The sequence below is a fragment of the Schistocerca gregaria genome, chromosome 11 (genome assembly GCF_023897955.1).
Source record: "Schistocerca gregaria isolate iqSchGreg1 chromosome 11, iqSchGreg1.2, whole genome shotgun sequence".
NCBI classification, from domain to species: domain Eukaryota; kingdom Metazoa; phylum Arthropoda; class Insecta; order Orthoptera; family Acrididae; genus Schistocerca; species Schistocerca gregaria.
In genome coordinates this window covers 104,732,425-104,752,333 of record NC_064930.1, presented here as the reverse complement: position 1 = coordinate 104,752,333, position 19,909 = coordinate 104,732,425, and the positions used below count along the sequence as shown (strand labels likewise).

The 19,909-nt window shown below is 42.2% G+C and overlaps 1 protein-coding gene across 1 annotated transcript in view; it reads left to right on the top strand.

Moving 5' to 3' along the window:
* The window catches only part of LOC126295443 (uncharacterized), a 58,278-nt gene extending 38,656 nt beyond the window's left edge, over nt 1-19,622 (top strand). The window contains exons 7-8 of the mRNA XM_049987942.1: nt 8,884-9,056; nt 18,527-19,622. Of these exons, the coding sequence (XP_049843899.1) occupies nt 8,884-9,056; nt 18,527-18,614 (261 nt within the window). The 3' untranslated portion in view covers nt 18,615-19,622. The remainder of the gene's footprint in view (nt 1-8,883; nt 9,057-18,526) is intronic.
* Nucleotides 19,623-19,909: the final 287 nt, after the last annotated feature.

The following is a 19,909-nucleotide window of genomic DNA, read 5'->3' as shown; positions in this document are numbered from 1 at the left end:
GCACATTGTGGGTTTCAGCTGCAGTTCTGCTGAGCATAAAACAAAACTTAATGCATATATCTTTGTTCATTCAAGTTAGCTATGTTGAAATTTGCACACACAGTAGAAAAAGGTGTAAAGACATCTGCAAAAACCGAGCGAGGTGGCGCAGTGGTTAGCACACTGGACTCGCATTCGAGAGGACGACGGTTCAATCCCGTCTCCGGCCATCCTGATTTAGGTTTTCCGTGATTTCCCTAAATCGTTTCAGGCAAATGCCGGGACGGTTCCTTTGAAAGGGCACGGCCGATTTCCTTCCCAATCCTTCCCTAACCCGAGCTTGTGCTCCGTTTCTAATGACCTCGTTGTCGACGGGACGTTAAACACAAACCACCACCACCACATCTGCAAAAACTTTTGCACTGATGAATTCACAATGACTTTATATGGCACATTAGCAGCTGAAAAATGCACCTAGATACACCTACTGATGGAAGTTTATTACTGCTGATAATTTTGGGTACAATATTCAAATTCTCATAACACAAAAATAATTATGCCTAACACAGCGCCATACGCATGAAAATTATAGCAAATTCAGTGTACTACAACCTGCTACGTATCACTCACAAAGGGATCATGAGGATAGGATCAGAATAAATACTGCACACACAGAGGCACTCAGTCATTATTCCCATGTCCCATACGTGAATGGAATGGGAAGAAACCCTGATAAGCAGTACAAACCTCATGGTGGTTTGCAGAGTACAGATGTAGCTGCAGATGTAAAAATGTGCTACTGGGAGCAGTGCCAGCTGGTAAACTGACCAGTAATCTACATCTACACATCTACTTACATACTCAGCTAGCCACTGAGTGGTGTGTGGCGGAGGGCACAATTCGTGACAAAGTCATATTTCCCCGCCTCTGTCCCACCCACGGATCGCGCGAGGGAAAAACAACTGTCTGAACGCCTTATCTTTGAATGGTGATCATTACGCAATTTGAAAGTTAGTGGTAATAATATATGCTCTACATCCTCGGAGAAGATCGGATTTCAGAATTTAGTGAGTAGCCCCTTGTGTTTAGCACCTTGTCTATCTGCAAGTGTGTCCCAATCCAAACTTTCAATGAGATTTGTAACACTCTCGTGATGGATAAATGTACCAGTCACGCATCTTGCTGCTCTTCTTTGGACCTTCTCAATCTCTTGAATCAGACCCAACTGGTAAGGATCCCATACAGACGAACAGTGCTCAAAGACTGGACAAACTAATGTATTGTAAGCTATTTCCTTTGTTGAAGGACTGCATCACTTCAGGATTCTACCAATAAACTGCAATACCATCAACCAGATCATTTATGTAAGTCGTTAAAAGCAGTGGACCTATTACGCTGCCTACCTGAAGTTACGCCTGTTTCTGTTGAAGTCATCCCATTCAGAATGATATACTGCCCTGTCTGTTAGAAAACTTTCTATCCAACCACATATGTCATCAGATAGACTGTAAGCACGCACTTTTTGTAGCAAGCGACAGTGCAGAACTGAGTCGAACACCTTTCGAAAGTCGAGAAATATGGCATCAACCTGGGAGCCGGTATCTAGAGCCTGTTGTATGTCATGCACAAAGAGGGCCAGCTGTGTCTCGCATGAGCGTCGTTTCCTAAAACCGTGCTGGTTTCTGCAGTTGAGATCCTCAGAGTCAATGTACACTTCCACAGCTTACATCTCATTCACACCAAACGGTCCCATCCCTGCAGCCTGTGCAACATATCTGATCTGCCACTAGATCCCTCGGCACCTACATCTACATCTACATCTACATGACTACTCTGGAATTCATATTTAAGTGCTTGGCAGAGGGTTCATTGAACCTCACCCTACCATTCCACTCCCGAACAGCGCACGGGAAAAACGAACACCTAAACCTTTCTGTTCGAACTCTGATTTCTATTATTTTATTTTGACGATCATTTCTATGTAGGTTGGGCTCAACAAAACATTTTCGCATTCGGAAGAGAAAGTTGGTGACTGAAATTTCGTAAATAGATCTCGCCGCGACGGAAAACGTCTTTGGTTTAATGATTTCCATCCCAACTCGCGTATCATATCTGCCACACTCTCCCCCCTATTACGTGATAATACAAAACGAGCTGCCCTTTTTTGCACCCTTTTGATGTCCTCTGTCAATCCCACGTGGTAAGGATCCCACACCGCACAGCAGTATTCTAACAGAGGACGAATGGGTGTAGTGTTAGCTGTCTCTTTAGTGGACTTGTTGCATCTTCTAAGTGTCCTGGCAATGAAACGCAACCTTTGGCTCGCCTTCCCCACAATATTATCTATGTGGTGTTTCCAACTGAAGTTGTTCGTAATTTTAACACCCAGGTACTTGAATTGACAGCCTCAAGAATTGTACTATTTATCAAGTAATCGCATTCCAACGGATTTCTTTTGGAACTCGTGTGGATCACCTCACACTTTTCGTTATTTAGCATCAACTGCCACACCATACGGCAATCTTTTCTAAATTGCTTTGCAACTGATACTGGTCTTCGGATGACCTTACTAGACAGTAAATTACAGCATCATCTACGAACAACCTACGAGAACTGCTCAGATTGTCAACCAGATCATTTGTAGAGATCAGGAACAGCAGAGTCCCGGGACACATCCCTGGGGAACACCTTATATCACTTCAGTTTTACTCGATGATTTGCCATCTATTACTACGAACTATAACCTTGCTGACAGGAAATCACGAATCCAGTCCCACAACTGAGACGATACCCCATGGCCCCGCAGCCTGATTAGAAGTCGCTTGTGAGGAACGGTGTCAAAGCTTTCCGGAAATCTAGAAATACAGAATCAACTTGAGATCCCCTGTCGATAGCGGCCATTACTTCGTGCGAATAAAGAGCTAGCTGCGTTGCACAAGAACGATGTTTTCTGAAACCATGCTGATTACGTATCAATAAATCATTCCCTTCGAGGGGATTCATAATGTTTGAATACAGTATATGCCTCAAAACCCTACTGCAAACCGACGTCAATGATACAGGTCTGTAGTTCGATGGATTACTCCTACTACCCTTCTTAAACACTGGTGCGACCTGCGCAATTTTCCAATCTGTAGGTACAGATCTATTGGTGAGCGAGCAATTGTAAATGATTGTGACCTACATTAGTGACCTACATTAGTGACCTTCCTTAGGCTTTCCTCTCCCGCAACTGCCCCACAGATGTTACTCAAAAACAAATCTACTCCTCTCACTCTCTGACTAATGCAGCTTCCACTTCCAAAAAACTCAGTAGCATTCCTCTCGTCAACCATTCTGAGTGCCCCAAGTCTATACTTCTGGTGAGGCTATTATTTTATCAAGTTGACCCCCTGAATGAGATCCTCTCCCCCGTGATATCCTTCCCAACTGACCTCACAACCTCCAAAACATCCTAGTCAAATGTGATGATCCTCCAGAACAATGTCTGTCTCCACAGCCGAATGTTGAACGAGACGTATCCTCGTGTGGTATTGCCAGAGATTTTTCCTTTGCGGGAAAACAGGACCTGGGTATTCTCGGCATCGTGATGTCAGTTGAGGAGCTTCCTGATCGAGAGGTAGTGGCTTCAATCTAAAAGTGTTGACAGTGGCCGGGAGAAGGGTGTGCTAACCCTGTGCCTCTACATACTGCATACGACGATGAATGACAGAGGATAACACGGCAGTCTGACGACTACTGTGTGGTCTTCAGGGCCTGATTACGAGTTTTCTTTCCTTTTCTCGTAAACCCTACCTCAGAATTCCTAGTTATTCAATTGTGTTGAATATTAAACATAACATTATTCCTCTTGATGAGTAGATAATGACAGGATTTTGAACTCAATCACTAATTACAAGAAATATTGAAAATCAAATTTTTCGTGCTCCTGGGAGCTGTTAAATAGTTGGAACTGACTACCGAGATAGTTGATTGCTAATATATATTTCAGAGTGAAAAATTTCATCTTCACACAAGATAACTCCACGCATTTCAACATGACTGCCCTCGTGATGAATAAAATGTTAACACAGTAATTGCAGCGAAGACAGCTACTGCCTTACGACTTTTTATTGTTTATTAATGGGATGAATGTAGGCGAAGCAGAGATCACTCTGCAGTACGATTATACCATATATACTCGAATAATCCGCGCATGTTTTTTCCCGAAACATTGTTGGTACTGCTCCGCCTCTAACAATATATCCCATTATACTATTGCATTGTTGCGGCCTCAGTCTGTGACGCATCAGTAGCACGTTAGGGGCGAAGTATTAACGTCTTCAAACTTGTTAATTATGGCCACAAGTTCTCGTTATCGCTCGTACACTGCTACAGAAAAAGTGAAAATTAGTGAAGAAGCTGAGAATATTGGAAACCGTGCAGCAGGAGAAACAAAGTACGAACTGAGTGAGAGTTGTATTCGCGGCTGGCGAAAAAATAAAACGCAGCTTCAAGAAACTAATAGTAATCGCCGGGCATTTCGCGGCCAAAAAGCGAAGCATCCAGACCTCAAGAAAAGGCTCTGCGATTATGCAGATGAGAAGCGACAATACGGATGCACGGTGACGAGTGAAATATGCCAACTTAAACCATTGTCTTTAGCCAAACAACTATGCATTAGCAGTTTCAAAGCTAGCCGGGGCTGGCGATCAAGAGTTTTCAACCGAAATGGTTTAGGATTCCGGAGGAAAACTGCTATCGCTCAGCGGCTTCCAGGCCATTATGAGGAATGTTGTTGTTGTTGTGGTCTTCAGTCCTGAGACTGATATGATGCAGCTCTCCATGCTACTCTATCCTGTGCAAGCTTCTTCATCTCCCAGTACCTACTGCAACCCACATCCTTCTGAATCTGCTTAATGTATTCATCTCTTGGTCTCCCTCTACGATTTTTACTCTACATGCTGCCATCCAGTACTAAATTGGTGATCCCTTGATGCCTCAGAACATGTCCTACCAACCGATCACTTCTTCTAGTCAAGTTGTGCCACAAACTCCTCTTCTCCCCAATTCTATTCAATACCTTCTCATTACTTATGTGATCTACCCATCTAATCTTCAGCATTCTTCTGTAGCACCACATTTCGAAAGCCTCTATTCTCTTCTCATCCAAACTATTTATCGTCCATGTTTTACTTCCATACACGGCTACACTCCATAGAAATACTTTCAGAAACAACTTCCTGACACTTAAATCTATACTCGATGTTAACAAATTTCTCTTCTTCGGAAATGCTTTCCTTCCCATTGCCAGTCTACATTTTATATCCTCTCTACTTCGACCATCATCAGTTATTTTGCTCCCCAAATAGCAAAACTCCTTTACTACTTTAAGTGTCTCATTTCCTAATCTAATTCCCTCAGCATCACCCGACTTTATTCGACTACATTCCATTATCCTCGTTTTGCTTTTGTTGATGTTCATCTTATATCCTCCTTTCAAGACACTGTACATTCCATTCAACTGCTCTTCCATGTCCGTTGCTGTCTCTGATAGAATTACAATGTCATCAGCAAACCTCAAAGTTTTTATTTCTTCTCCATGGATTTTAATACCTACACCAAATTTTTCTTTTGTTTCCTTTACTGCTTGCTCAATATACAGATTGAATAACATCGGGGAGAGGCTACAACCCTGTCTCACTCCCTTCCCTTTCGTGTCCCTCGACTCTTACAACTGCCATCTGGTCTCTGTACAAATTGTAAATAGCCTTTCGCTCCCTGTATTAACCCCCACCACCTTCAGAATTTGAAAGAGAGTATTTCAGTCAACATTTTCTAAAGCTTTCTCTAAGTCTACAAATGCTAGAAACGTAGGTTTGCCTTTCCTTAATCTAGCTTCTAAGATAAGTCGTAGGGTCAGTATTGCCTCACGTGTTCCAATATTTCTACGGAATCCAAACTGATCTTCCCCGAGGTCAGTTTCTACTAGTTTTTCCATTCGTCTGTAAAGAATTCTTGTTAGTATTTTGCAGCTGTGACTTATTAAATTGATAGTTCGAACATTTTTGCATCTGTCAGCACCTGCTTTCTTTCTGATTGGAATTATTAAATTCTTCGTGAAGTCTGAGGGAATTTCGCCTGTCTCATATATCTTGCTCACCAGATGGTAGAGTTTTGTCAGGACTGGCTCTCCCAAGACCATCAGTAGCTCTAATGGAATGTTGTCTACGCCAGGGCCTTGTTTCGACTCAGGTCTTTCAAACTCTTCACGCCATATTATATCTCCCATTTCATCTTCCATTTCCATAATATTGTCCCCAAGTTAATCGCTCTTGTATAGACCCTCTATATACTCCTTCCACCTTTCTGCTTTCCCTTCTTTGCTTAGAACTGGGTTTCCATCTGAGCTCTTGATATTCATACAAGTGGTTCTCTGTTCTCCAAAGGTCTCTTTAATTTTCCTGTAGGCAGTACGAGGAAAAAATAGTGGATTTTTATCGTTATGTGATAAATCTGCGCCAAAACAGTCTTATTTTGAGATGCCACACGACAACACAGTGAACAGAAAAGGAGAACCCAGCATCATGCTACAAACTGGCGGGAGTGAGAAAAGATGGACAGTGACATTGTGTGTAACTGGTGAGGGACGAAAGCTACCACCTTACGTGATATTTAAAAGGAAAACTACTCCAAAAATATCAGAGCGAATCCAAAAGGGTGGATGGACAATGAACTTATAATTGACTGGGTGACACACATTTGGCAATGTCGTCCTGGTGCGTTACTGAATTTACGCAACATGTCGGTTCTGGCCTAGCTTCTGCGGACATACAACTAAGGAAGTGTGAGACAAATTACAAAAAGGGAAAACTGACTTGGTCATTATCCCTGGAGGCCTAACATCCATCCTGCGACCACTAGATATGTGTATAAATCGGCCATTCAAAGCTGCACTTAAACAGCGATATACGCAATGGATGGCTGATGAAAACAATAAGTTCACACCTAGCGGAAAAATCAAGTGGCCGGATTTGTCCCAGATTTGTGAATGGGGGAAAAGTGCACGGGACTCCATTCCACTACCACTGGTGGAAAAATCCTTCAAAAAATGTGGAGTCACAAATTCACTGGACGGAACGGAGGACGACGCTCTATGGGAAGACGGTGAAGACGACAATGATTCTCCGGCTAGTGATCTACATCTATCTACATCTACATCCATACTCCGCAAGCCACCTGACGGTGTGTGGCGGAGGGTACCCTGAGTACCTCTATCGGTTCTCCCTTCTATTCCAGTCTCGTATTGTACGTGGAAAGAAGGACTGTCGGTATGCTTCTGTGTGGGCTCTAATCTCTCTGATTTTATCCTCATGGTCTCTTCGCGAGATATACGTAGGAGGGAGCAATATACTGCTTGACTCTTCGGTGAAGGTATGTTCTCGAAACTTTAACAAAAGCCCGTACCGAGCTACTGAGCGTCTCTCCTGCAGAGTCTTCCACTGGAGTTTATCTATCATCTCCGTAACGCTTTCGCAATTACTAAATGATCCTGTAACGAAGCGCGCTGCTCTCCGTTGGATCTTCTCTATCTCTTCTATCAACCCTACCTGGTGCGGATCCCACACTGCTGAGCAGTATTCAAGCATTGGGCGAACAAGCGTACTGTAACCTACTTCCTTTGTTGTCGGATTGCATTTCCTTAAGATTCTTCCAATGAATCTCAGTCTGGCATCTGCTTTACCGACGATCAACTTTATATGATCATTCCATTTTAAATCACTCCTAATGAGTACTCCCAGATAATTTATGGAATTAACTACTTCCAGTTGCTGACCTGCTATTTTGTAGCTAAATGATAAGGGACCTATCTTTCTATGTATTCGCATCACATTACACTTGTCTACATTGAGATTCAATTGCCATTCCGTGCACCATGCGTCAATTCGCTGCAGATCCTCCTGCATTTCAGTACAATTTTCCATTGTTGCAACCTCTCGATACACCACAGCATCATCTGCAAAAAGCCTCAGTGAACTTCCGATGTCATCCACCAGGTCATTTATGTATATTGTGAATAGCAACGGTCCTATGACACTCCCCTGCGGCACACCTGAAATCACTCTTACTTCGGAAGACTTGTCTCCATTGAGAATGACATGCTGCGTTCTGTTATCTAGGAACTCCTCAATCCAATCACACAATTGATCTGATAGTCCGTATGCTCTTACTTTGTTCATTAAACGACTGTGGGGAACTGTGTCAAACGCCTTGCGGAAGTCAAGAAACACGGCATCTACCTGTGAACCCGTGTCTAAGGCCCTCTGAGTCTCGTGGACGAATAGCGAGAGCTGGGTTTCACACGACCGTCTTTTTCGAAACCCATGCTGATTCCTACAGAGTAGATTTCTAGTCTCCAGAAAAGACATTATACTCGAACATGATGAAAGTGATGAATAGAGTGGTAAGAGAGGAAACGTACCGGTATTGACTACTTCTTAAACAAGATAATTCACATTTCTTTTTTGCTATTGTAGGTACACGTAGAGTCCCGGCTGGCAGTGATAATGTTCCCCGGTCACATGCCCGCTGGCTGGCCAGCTGCACGCCACTGAATCGGTTGTGTTTTAACGATGTATCAACCTGTACAGCAGCATTGCTTCAAACCAGTAGTTGTTATACTTTTGAACACATCATAACGTTGGAACAATCATTTTTGTACATAAAACAAATTAAAGCAAAAAATAATTTATTCCCCTCTTCCTCAAAATTGGGGTGCGCGGATTATTCGAGGGTGTGGATTATTCGAGTATATACAGTATTAAGACTTTAATGCTACAAAACTGTAATAACTTTTTAATGGATGTCACACTCTTGTTTACTGACAATGCCAGTGTGAACTGATAGCCTGTTTCATCTTCGTAGGAGAGGGGTGTCGAGCTGGCCCGGCTGGCGATGCACCACGCCCTGACGCGCGAGGGCCAGGCGACACATGTCGTCGGAATCAATAGCACAGAAATCCTGCGCTCCAACCTGCAGATCCTGCGTGACGGGCTGACTTCTACAGAGCAGGAGGTGCTGCGCGACATCCGACAGAAGTAAGGCCGCATTGCTGCGTGCTTTATGTTTTCGTCTGTCCTGTCTAGGTTGAGTCACTGTGCTGTCACCTTCTAAGAAAATACCATTTATCTTTGTTGTTAAGGTACACTTACACAGTCTGTAGAAATTATATCTTGCTGAGCAACATTGCTGGCCACACAAGCTGCAGCCACTTTTGGCAACACTGCTGACCACTGTGCAATGTTTGCAGCAAGCTGTTTTGCAGCCACAAGGGTTTACACAGGTGATAGTATGGCTGTGGAGTGGACGAAAGGGAGCTAGTGTACATCAAAACTTTAAATATAGCAGTACTGTAAAGCTTTTGGACTGAGAATTGGTAAGATCACTACCAAAATGAAAGAGTGTATACTGTCAGCTGGGTTTACCTTACACAACCTGACTTACATCACACTATTCCCACTAAGTTCTAGCGAGCACCATACATGGCCGGTTTTGGAACTTCTGAGTACAATGGCTGCTTAGATACGACATAGTGAACTTTACTGGATGACAAATGCCATTAAATGGACATGAGTCTCGTTATGTATTTTACATTGCCTAGAAACTTTCATTGCTATGTCATAGTTAGAGGGTGGCATTTATTGAACTATATGAAAAAAATGTAAATTACTTACAAACTACAGTGTGCACACACTTTATTAAACATGTAAGTGTCACTACAGATATTTGGATTTAGGTTATGACATGTTCGATATGCCTGCTGTCATTGGCGACGATGAGGCGCAGACGAATAGTGAAATTCTGCATGACCCGCTAAAGTGTTGGAACATCGATGCTGTCGATGACCTCTTAAACGGCTGTTTTCAGCTCAACAATGGTTTTGGGGTTATTGCTGTACACTATTTCTTTAATACAACACCACCAAAAGGAGTCAAATGTGTTCAGATGTGGAGAATATGGCAGTCAACAGAGGCCCATACCCGTGGCTTCTGGGTGCCCCAAAAGCCATAATGCGGTCCCCAATGTGCTCCTCCAGCAAATGAAACACTCTACTACTTTCATGGGGTTGAGCTCTATTTTACATGAACCACATCTTGTCTAAATCAGGGTCACTTTGGATAATGGGGGTGAAATTATCTTCCAAAACCTTCACATACTGTACAGAAGTACTGAGCGAGGCGGCAGACTGGTTAGCACACTTGACTCGCATTCGGGAGGATGACGGTTCAATCCCGTGTGCAGCCATCCTGATTTAGGTGATTTCCCTAAATTGCTCCAGGCAAATGCCGGGATCGTTCCTTTGAAAGGGCATTGCCGACTTCCTTCCCTGTCCTTCCCTAATCCGAAGAGAAAGATGACCTCGCTGTTTGGTCTCTTCTCCCAAACAACCCAACCCAATAACCCATACAGCAGCCACCGAGCCATCAAGGAATATCACACAATTGTTCCGTGACTTGAAACTGCACACCACACAGTCACCCGTTGAAGGGAAAGAGACTTCTCTATCATGAAATGTGGATTCTCAGCCCCCCAAATGCATCAATTTTGCTTATTGATGAACCCATCCAAATGAAAATGGGCTTCATTGTTAAACCAAACCATACAGCGCATACTAATTCCCATCATGCCGCAATGCCAACTATGCAGTTTGAACATCCTAACACAAACCATTCAAAAGTTATGACAATTTTATTTCATATAGTTCAGTAATTGTCACCCTGTATGTTCAAATTTTTATTCTTATTTGTACGATTAATTCAATAAGACATCAAGAGGTGGAAACTGTAGACAGAGTCATTTTCTTGTTAAGGTACGTTACCAGCGAGCAAAAAACAACTGAAACTCAATGATTTACGCTTGGGTGGAGCTAACTTTACACAGTCTGGTAGGTGGGTTGTGGTAAAATTCAGCTCAGAGAAGAAAATAAAGAGTTGTATTAGACAAAGTGATATCTTGTGATGAGAGACAAGTGAAGTTTGTGGAGATGACAGATCAATCAGTATACTTTATTTTTGCTGCAAAAACAACTAAGATCTTCGGATGAAACACATTTTTACTACACTAGGTCAATAAACGCCTGCACTAACATCATCATCAAGGGGAACGGTTCCTCGAAACATGCAGCACGCCATGGACGAAGGTTGGTGGAAGCAGTTATGCTATGGGAGATACACTCTTGCATTTGCATGGCGCCTGTGGTAGTAATCCAAGACATGCTGACAGCTGCAAACCACCTGCATACCTTCATGCTGGATGGCTTCCACGACAACAATGTCATCTGTGACTCTTCAAGCTTTCCCAGTGGATGTGCTGTAAATAGTCTTCACAGGTTTGCCGCCGGATCACGTGCAAATTCCATAATGTTCCCTTGGAGCAACTGTCCGACATCTTCAGGTGGTTCAACCTTGCCGGTGGCTAGGTACAACTGATGGTCGATGCCCCATTTCCAGAAATGGTTCATCGATGTGCAGATACCGTCAGTCGTACCTATCCACCAGCAAGGTTGAACCACCTGAAGATGCCGGACAGTTTCTATGAGAGAACATTGTGGAATTTGCACAACGTGATCTGGAGGCAAACCCGTGAGGACTATTTATGATAATTTCATCTTTCAGCAGTATAAATGTCTGTGTCTCAGAGCCAGAATCGTGCTACAGATGTTTGAGGAGCATTATACTGAACTCAAGGAGTTGATGTCTTGGTGACCAATTTCGCCTGATGTAAATCCTATGGATCTAGGTCACTTTTGGGCACCTTCACCATCTATGCAAATCAGTGACCCATTATTTATGGGAATTTCATGACCTGTGTATAGAATCTAATGCCACATACCTCCACAAACCTACCAACAAACTGTTGGATCCCTGATGTGCAGAATCAGTGATGCATTTTCTTCCGAAGCCAAACAAATAAGCTATTAAGTAGGTAGTCATAATGTTTTGGCTCATCAGTGCATTAACATAAAAATAAAGCACTTTTAAGCAAGGACATACACCAATGTGTTGCGATACGGTGGCCGAGAAATGCTGCTCTAGAGTATCATGTGAAATTCTTTTTTGTCAATTACTCTCAAACAAAAGCTGTTGGGGTGAATGGCTGCAAATGCATGATATCTGGGACCCCAACCCACACCACCACATAGATGATTCCATAAAAATGGTCCCTCCGCTTGTAAAATACCAAACTTGCTGCTTAATATACTTTAGCAAACTTCTCCATTCTTAAAACTTTTCTCGTAATTTACATTTCTTGCCTCCTGCATGATGAGTGTGGCTCTTCCTATGATTAAATCTGTTTTTACTCTCCCTCCCGAAGTCTCTCTAATCACTTAAAATGCCAAAGTTTACAGTTTCTTTGTTATTCAATAATATTTTGTAGTTAAGTGTCTTTTGCTCCTCTCCATGTATCTTTTCTCTTATGTTTCTTCTTGAAAAATCTGTTAAGGATATACATCTTGTTCTTCTTCATAAAAATGCTACTGAGGTGTGACTTTAGTGATTTCTGTTACCATACTCAAAGCTTAATTCTTTAGATTTTACTCTTCTTCCACATAAAAATCTCCCATTATATCTTATTGTAGTGGAATTTGCTGTCATTTATCAACACATCTTTCTTTTCCTAGATCTTTTACCTTAACATGTTGGTGCAAAGCCTTGAGTGGTTCCCATGAAATTGTTTTTGTTTATTTTTAATACTAATCTGACAGTTCTGTCTATGATTCCATGAGAGTGTGTCAGTGCTGTTTCTAATCTTCTCTTTTACAATAACTCTTGTATCAGGATTTGTCCTTAGCTCTGTTGGTTTACAGTAAAGTAGGGCATATGTCTTGATTACAGATCTGTTTGATCTTCATTTTTCTGGCACACTTATGACAATCCTATTACATCCCATTATGTGATTTAACTTCTAGTCCAACTCCACTAATTGTCTGCTAATCCTGAAGTGATGCTGTTAATTATCTCTGTATGAAAAAATAGTAAAAGCGGTTTTGTTTTTAATGCCCTGATTATTGTATGTGTGTCCAAACATGGGGTCGTAGCGCGACCTCTGAAATAGTCTACTGCTGCCAGTTGTCTCTCACCTGGTTTTGAACACCGTCATCCCAAAAAATTGTAGTCTCTGACAGCTCTAAGCACATCACACTAGAAGGCCAAAACCTGAAGACTATTTTCCCCCTTTCATATCCCTCTCATTTCTACTTTCTTTCTATTCCATAATTTCTTTATATTTTCATTTAATTTTCTTCCTCTTTTAACCCAAGCTTACTACTCATTTGCTTCCTTCAATCATCATGTGTACTGAAGTGGACATAGTGCTTATCAATGTGCCATTTTAATCTAAAGAAAGCAGCTTTTTCAAAGTAGCAGCTTTCTTTCTAATTTACTGAACAGATGTAGACACCATTAATATGAGTAACATTAAGCAGCCTAGTGATAGTTTATTGTTAGTATATTGTACATATTAAGTTTCCGTGATGACTTTGTCCTATATTAATGTATACCTTGACTTGTTCCACATGTAACACTATCTAATAACTCTTGAAAATATAATGTAACTGGATAGGTAAAAAAATCTACTCACCAAGTGGCAGCAGGATAACACACACATATAAAGGTTAAGGAAATCTGCAAGCTTTTGTAACCAGTGGCACCTTACTCTGGCAGAAGGACTGGAGGCAAATGAAGAGGACTGAAGGAAAAGATTTGGCGAGGATCAGGAAATGGGGAGAGTTTGAAACAGTTGCTTAGAACTCTGGGCCAGGGGAGGCTTACCAGATGGGATGAGAAGGAAAGACTGATTGTTGGGCACTGCACTGGATGAGATTTCATAAACTGAGAGCTCGGAGATGGAAGATACAGTAGTAAGTAAGACGGAGATTACTGGCAAAAAATCATGCAAGACGTAATAAAAGCAGAAAGCTAAGTGTATTTTATGTGGTGAATGTGAGGGTGGGGTGGGAGACAGGTCAGAAAGTAACAGATATACAAAACCAAAAGGGAGTGAAGAAAGGAGTAGCCACTGCGAAGAAATGCTGAGACTCAGGAAAGTAACAAATTAAGGTCAAGCGCATTGAGAAACCAGACCGAGTTACCACCAAGGAAGTTCTGAGAAGCTAATGGACTGGATTGTTTGGGGGAGGAGACCAGACAGCGAGGTCATCGGTCTCATCAAAGGACGGGGAAGGAAGTCAGCCGTGCCCTTTCAAAGGAACCACCCCGGCATTTGCCTGAAGTGATTTAGGGAAATCAAGGAAAACCTAAATCAGGACGGCCGGACGCGGGATTGAACTGTCGTCCTCCCGAATGCGAGTCCAGTGTGCAAGCCACTGCGCCACCTCGCTCGGTGCTGAGAAGCTAATGTCTGGTGGCAGCGTCCAGATGGCACATTTGGTGAAACGTGCACAGAAGTCACAACAGTCATATTGTACAGCATGCCGTGAACATGATATTCTGTGTTGTCAGTGTGTATACTCTGCCTATGCCCATTCATCCTAATTTATAACTTGGTGATAGTCAAGCCAAAGTAAAAGGCCAAACATTGCCTTCATAGCAGCTGGTACATGACATATGTTGTTTCATAGGTGGCTCTCTAATTGACAGTATATGTTTTGACGGTTACAGGGCTGGTATAGGTGATGGTAGGAGGGTACATAGGGCAAGTCTTACAAGGAGGTCAGTCCGACCAGGATATAGCTGAGACTGGGAAGGGGTGGGGGTGAAATATTTTAGGTGTTGTGGGGAAAATGTCTGATGGAATGGACCTCATTTCAGGACATGATTTTAGGAAGTCATGGGCTTGTCAAAGTAGCTGATTAATACATTCAAGACAAGGATAATACTAAGTTACAGAAGGTGTACTCTTAAGCTGTTTATTTGGAGGACTCGACAGGACCTGAATTGGATCTGGATCGGAGATTTTCTCCGCTCAGGGACTGGGTGTTGTGTTGTCCTATTCATCATCATCTCATCCCCATAGACGCGCTAGTTGCCGAAGTGCCATCAAATTGAAAAAAAAGTGTAGGAATAGTGTTTAGGCGCACATGTTTGTGGTGGACTTTTGTGAGTACCTGGATTTAATTGGCGTTAGATCATCATTTCTTTGTGTCTTTCTCACTCAAATTTTGTAGCTAGAGATTTTTAGTATCCATTACTTTTTGCTGTTTGAATTATTATGTCTAGCTCCTTTTTGTAGTTGTTGTGCTTCTCTAGTTATACTGTGCTTAATCTGTGGAGAATGTATATGAGATCTTATTGCTTTTTGGAACTGTGGGTGGTTTGATGATTGGTATAGTTTCTGACTACTCTGGTGATTTTCCTATCAATGTTGAATGAGTGTTACTTTTTGTGATGGATATATCTAGAAAGTTTATTTGCCTCGCTTGTTCTTTCTCTGATTTTGAACCAGGCTGGTGGGGTTAATTACATCCAGTGAAGGCTGAAGTCAGAACAGTGGTGCATTGCTCTAAAGAGTTTGCATCTGAACACACACTATGTGATCAGAAGTATCTGGACACCCACAAAAACATATGTTTCTCATATTAGGTGCATTGTGCTGCCACCTACTGCTAGGTACTCCATATCAGCAATCTCAGTAGTCATTACACACTGCGAGAGAGCAGAGTGGGGTGCTCCACAGAACTCACAGACTTTGAACGTGGTCAAGTCTGTACGTGAGATTTTCACACTCCTACACATCCCTAGGTCGACTGTTTCCAATGTGACAGTGAAGTGCAACCGTGAAGGGACACGTACAGCACAAAAGTGTACAGGCCGACCTCGTCTGTTGACTGACAGAGACCACTGACAGTTGAAGAGGGTCGTAATGTGTAATAGGCAGACATCTATCCAGACCATCACACAGGAATTCCAAACTGCATCGGGATCCATTGCAATTAGTATGACAGTTAGGCTGAAGATGAGAAAAATTGGATATCATTCTCAAGTGGCTGCTCATAAGCCACACATCACACCGGTAAATGCCAGTGATGCCTCACTTGGTGTAAAGAGTGTAAACATTGGACGATTGAACTGTAGAAAAATGTTGAGTTGAGTGCCGAATCATGGTACACAATGTGTCGATTCGATGGCAAAGTGTGGATATGGCAAATGCCCATTGATCGTCATCTGCCAGCCTGTATGGTGCCAACGATAAAGTTCAGAGGCAGCGGTGTTATGGTCTGGTCGAATTTTTCTTGGAGGAGGCTTGCACCCCTTTTCGTTTTGCGTGGCACTATCACAGCAGAGGCCTCATGATGTTTTAAGCAACTTCCTGCTTCCCACTATTGAAGAGCAATTCGGGGATGGTGACTGCATCTTTCAACACAATAGAGCACCTGTTCATAATGCACAGCCTGTGGCGGAGCAGTCTCATGACAATAACATCCATGTAATGGGCTGGCCTACACAGAGTCCTACCTGAATCTTACAGGACACCTTGCAGATGATTTAGAACGCCGATTTTGTGCCAGGCTTGACCGACCGATGTTGATACCTCTCCTGAGAGCAGCACTCCGTGAAGAATGGGCTGCCATTCCCCAAGAAACCTTCCAGCACCTGACTGAACATATGCCTGTGAGAGGGGAAACTTTCATCAAGGCTAAGAGTGGGCCAACACCATACTGTATCCCAGCATTACCAATGGGGCGTACCACGAACCTGTAAGTAATTTTCAGCCAGGTGTCCGGATACTTTTGACCGCATAGTGTACATTCACTTCTAATGCCAAGGCTGTATGGGAAGAAATGTTTGACATGTAAAGGACTGCAACTGTTGTTTGTTAGTAGAGTTAATGTTAACAGAAGTGAGTCGCTGACATTTGGTGAGGATGAGGTCAACATAAAGGAAAGTGGTTTGGGATACAGAATCGGACCATGTGAAATTTAATTGGGAAAATATACTCACTGAAATTCTAAGAATTTTAACATGTAAACCTCACTGGCGGTCCATATGGCAAAGATTTCATCAATGTATCTAGATTAAACTACAAGCTGAAGGATTATGGGTCCCAGAAAGCCCCTCCAAGGGACTCATGAAAAGATTGGCATAGGAAGGAGACATCCTGGTTCCATGGTCATGCCCCTGATGTATTTGTATGTCTGCCCCAGGGGATAAAGCAGTTGTTGGTAGGTGTAAAGTTTAGTAAGGTGAATATCTAGTGAGAACTGGCATTATGTGATGTCCTTGATTGTCGCCACTCAACTGACCTTAATTTACGTTAGTTTCTTTGGTCTCAGCGTATCTTCTCAGTCACTATTCCTTTCTTCACTCCCTTTTAGTTGTTTTCTATATCATTTATGTTCTGACTCCACCCCCCCCCCTCCCCACACCCTCTACCACTTACAATGTACTTAGATTTCCACTCTTATTAACTCCTGCATAGTGTTTCATCAGTAAAGTCTGTCTCGATTATTACTATATCTTCACTTCTAAGCTCTCAGTTCGGTAAGTCCCCTAACCCAAGGTTCTGGGTAACTTTTCCAAACACTTCCCATTCCCGAAACCTTGCCAGTTCTTTTTCTTCATCCCTCTTCCTTCCCCTTGAACCCTTCTGCCAGAGGAAAGAGTCAATGGCTCCAAAAGCTTGCAAATTTCCTTAACCATTCACGTGTGTGTTATCCTGCCGCCACTTGGTGAGTAGGTTTATCATCAACCCAGTTACATAACATCTAACAACTCTGTAATTCATATGCTATTACTTTTCTAAATTTTGATCCTGTCATGTTATTAATGGTTTGTTTAGACAATCAGACTCAGTTATTTGTGTCTGATACACACCTTAATCAGGATAAAATAAAAGAAAGCAAATTGTGAAATGTATCTGTTAGGTAGCACAAAGTTGTTGTCAGTTGTAGCGGGGTAATATTATGGTTGCCAGCCCAAGTTGGATAACATATTAGTAAACAAGGTAATCATAATCTTTAAATCCACAATATCAAAAAGCAAATAAATTTCTTCACTGTTTCATGAGAAAACTATTTCATGGAATGAGGTTCCCACTGTAACAGATTTCACATTTTAGGATGGGATAAAAATTTACAAGAAAACCATACGTCCACATTAACCATTATGAAAATAATGTGGATGGATGTGAATAAAGCAACATGTAAAGTTATCATGGAGCAGAATATCAAGAAGACTGAATGTAGACTAAGTTGGAGACTATTTAACATGATAGCTTTTGTGCCCCCTCTTTTTTATATCTTTCCATTTCATTTTCTATTCATTTTTAAAGTCTTGCCTGTTTTAACTGAAGATGATGGCCTACTCTTAAAACACAGAATGACTTATCACAAATTTCATGAGCTTTCATCTAAATTTTAATATTTTTTCAAATTTAGGTTTTTTGTGATAACCCTGAATCATTTAAAATTAATGCTGAGATGGTCTGACTGAAAAGGATACAACAGATTTCCTTCCGCACCCTTCCCCTTCAGGAGTGTGCACACTCGCTCAAACAATATTGCCATCAATGAAATGTGAAGCACACTCACCGTCCTCTTCTTTTGCAGGTTCTTCGCTAAGCTGCCAATGCATCACTGGGAAGGTGTGGAGCTGGCAAAGATGAGAGAAGAGTGGCGGAAGCTGGGGATGCTCTGAGCTGCTGAGGCTCCGCATTGTGAAATGCGGGGTGTTGAAAGCTGTTGGTGTTGACTTCCTGCTGTCAAACTCTTCCTGCTGTCAAACTCTCTGTCAGACGCTGAGCTGTTGAGGCTCCGCATTGTGAAATGCGGGGTGTTGAAAGCTGCTGGTGTTGACTTCCTGCTGTCAAACCTGTCCTTCAAAAATTCACTGTCTGCCCCTCTGTCAAATGGCTGGTGCCACTGCAGCTCCTGCACATTGCAGTTGGCATTCTAAACGGGCGGTGCTCTATATCACCCGCAGGAGTTTTGTTCAAACTCAAGTTGAATTTTTTAAAAGCTGCTGTTTGGAATGTATATCCTGCATTTGTATAAAGGTGTATTCACAATTGATTTCAACAGCCTTGATAGCCTTCATAACATGTTAATTTTCTTAAGTGATAACATTTCCGACAGTGTTTTCTCATTTCTTGTCAACAATGCAGATTGTCTGAACTATGTACTGCAAGAAAATTTCTAATTTTTGCAGAAAGTGTGTACTGCTCTACTTTGATTGCATTTGTTGTAAGTCATATGATTTTATATTTTATTTCATTCCTCTCAACTTTAATATCTACGCTTTCTGTGATTTGTTTTTATTTCAGTCCATACACGAAAGCAAACATCAACACAAAAAGAGTAAAGAATAAAACTACACACCTGCACAAAAAAGAAAAAAAAATATTCTAAAAACAAAGATGATGTGACTTACCAAACGAAAGCGCTGGCAGATCGATAGACACACAAACAAACACAAACATACACACAAAATTCAAGCTTTCGCAACCAACGGTTGCTTCGTCAGGAAAGAGGGAAGGAGAGGGAAAGACGAAAGGATGTGAGTTTTAAGGGAGAGGGTAAGGAGTCATTCCAATCCTGGGAGCGGAAAGACTTACCTTAGGGGGAAAAAGGGACAGGTATACACTCGCACACACACACATATCCATCCACACATATACAGACACAAGCAGACATATTTAAAGGAAAATGCCTCAATCTGCCAGCGCTTTCGTTTGGTAAGTCACAGCATCTTTGTTTTTATATTAAAAATAAAGATTCCAAGACTTACCAAGCGGGAAAGCGCCGGCAGACAGGCACATGAACAAAACACACAAACACACACACAGAATTACAAGCTTTCGCAACTGGCAGTTGCTTCGTCAGGAAGGAAGGGAGGAGAGGGAAAAATGAAAGGGTGTGGGTTTTAAGGGAGAGGGTAAGGAGTCATTCCAATCCCGGGAGCGGAAAGACTTCCCTTAGGGGAAAAAAAGGACA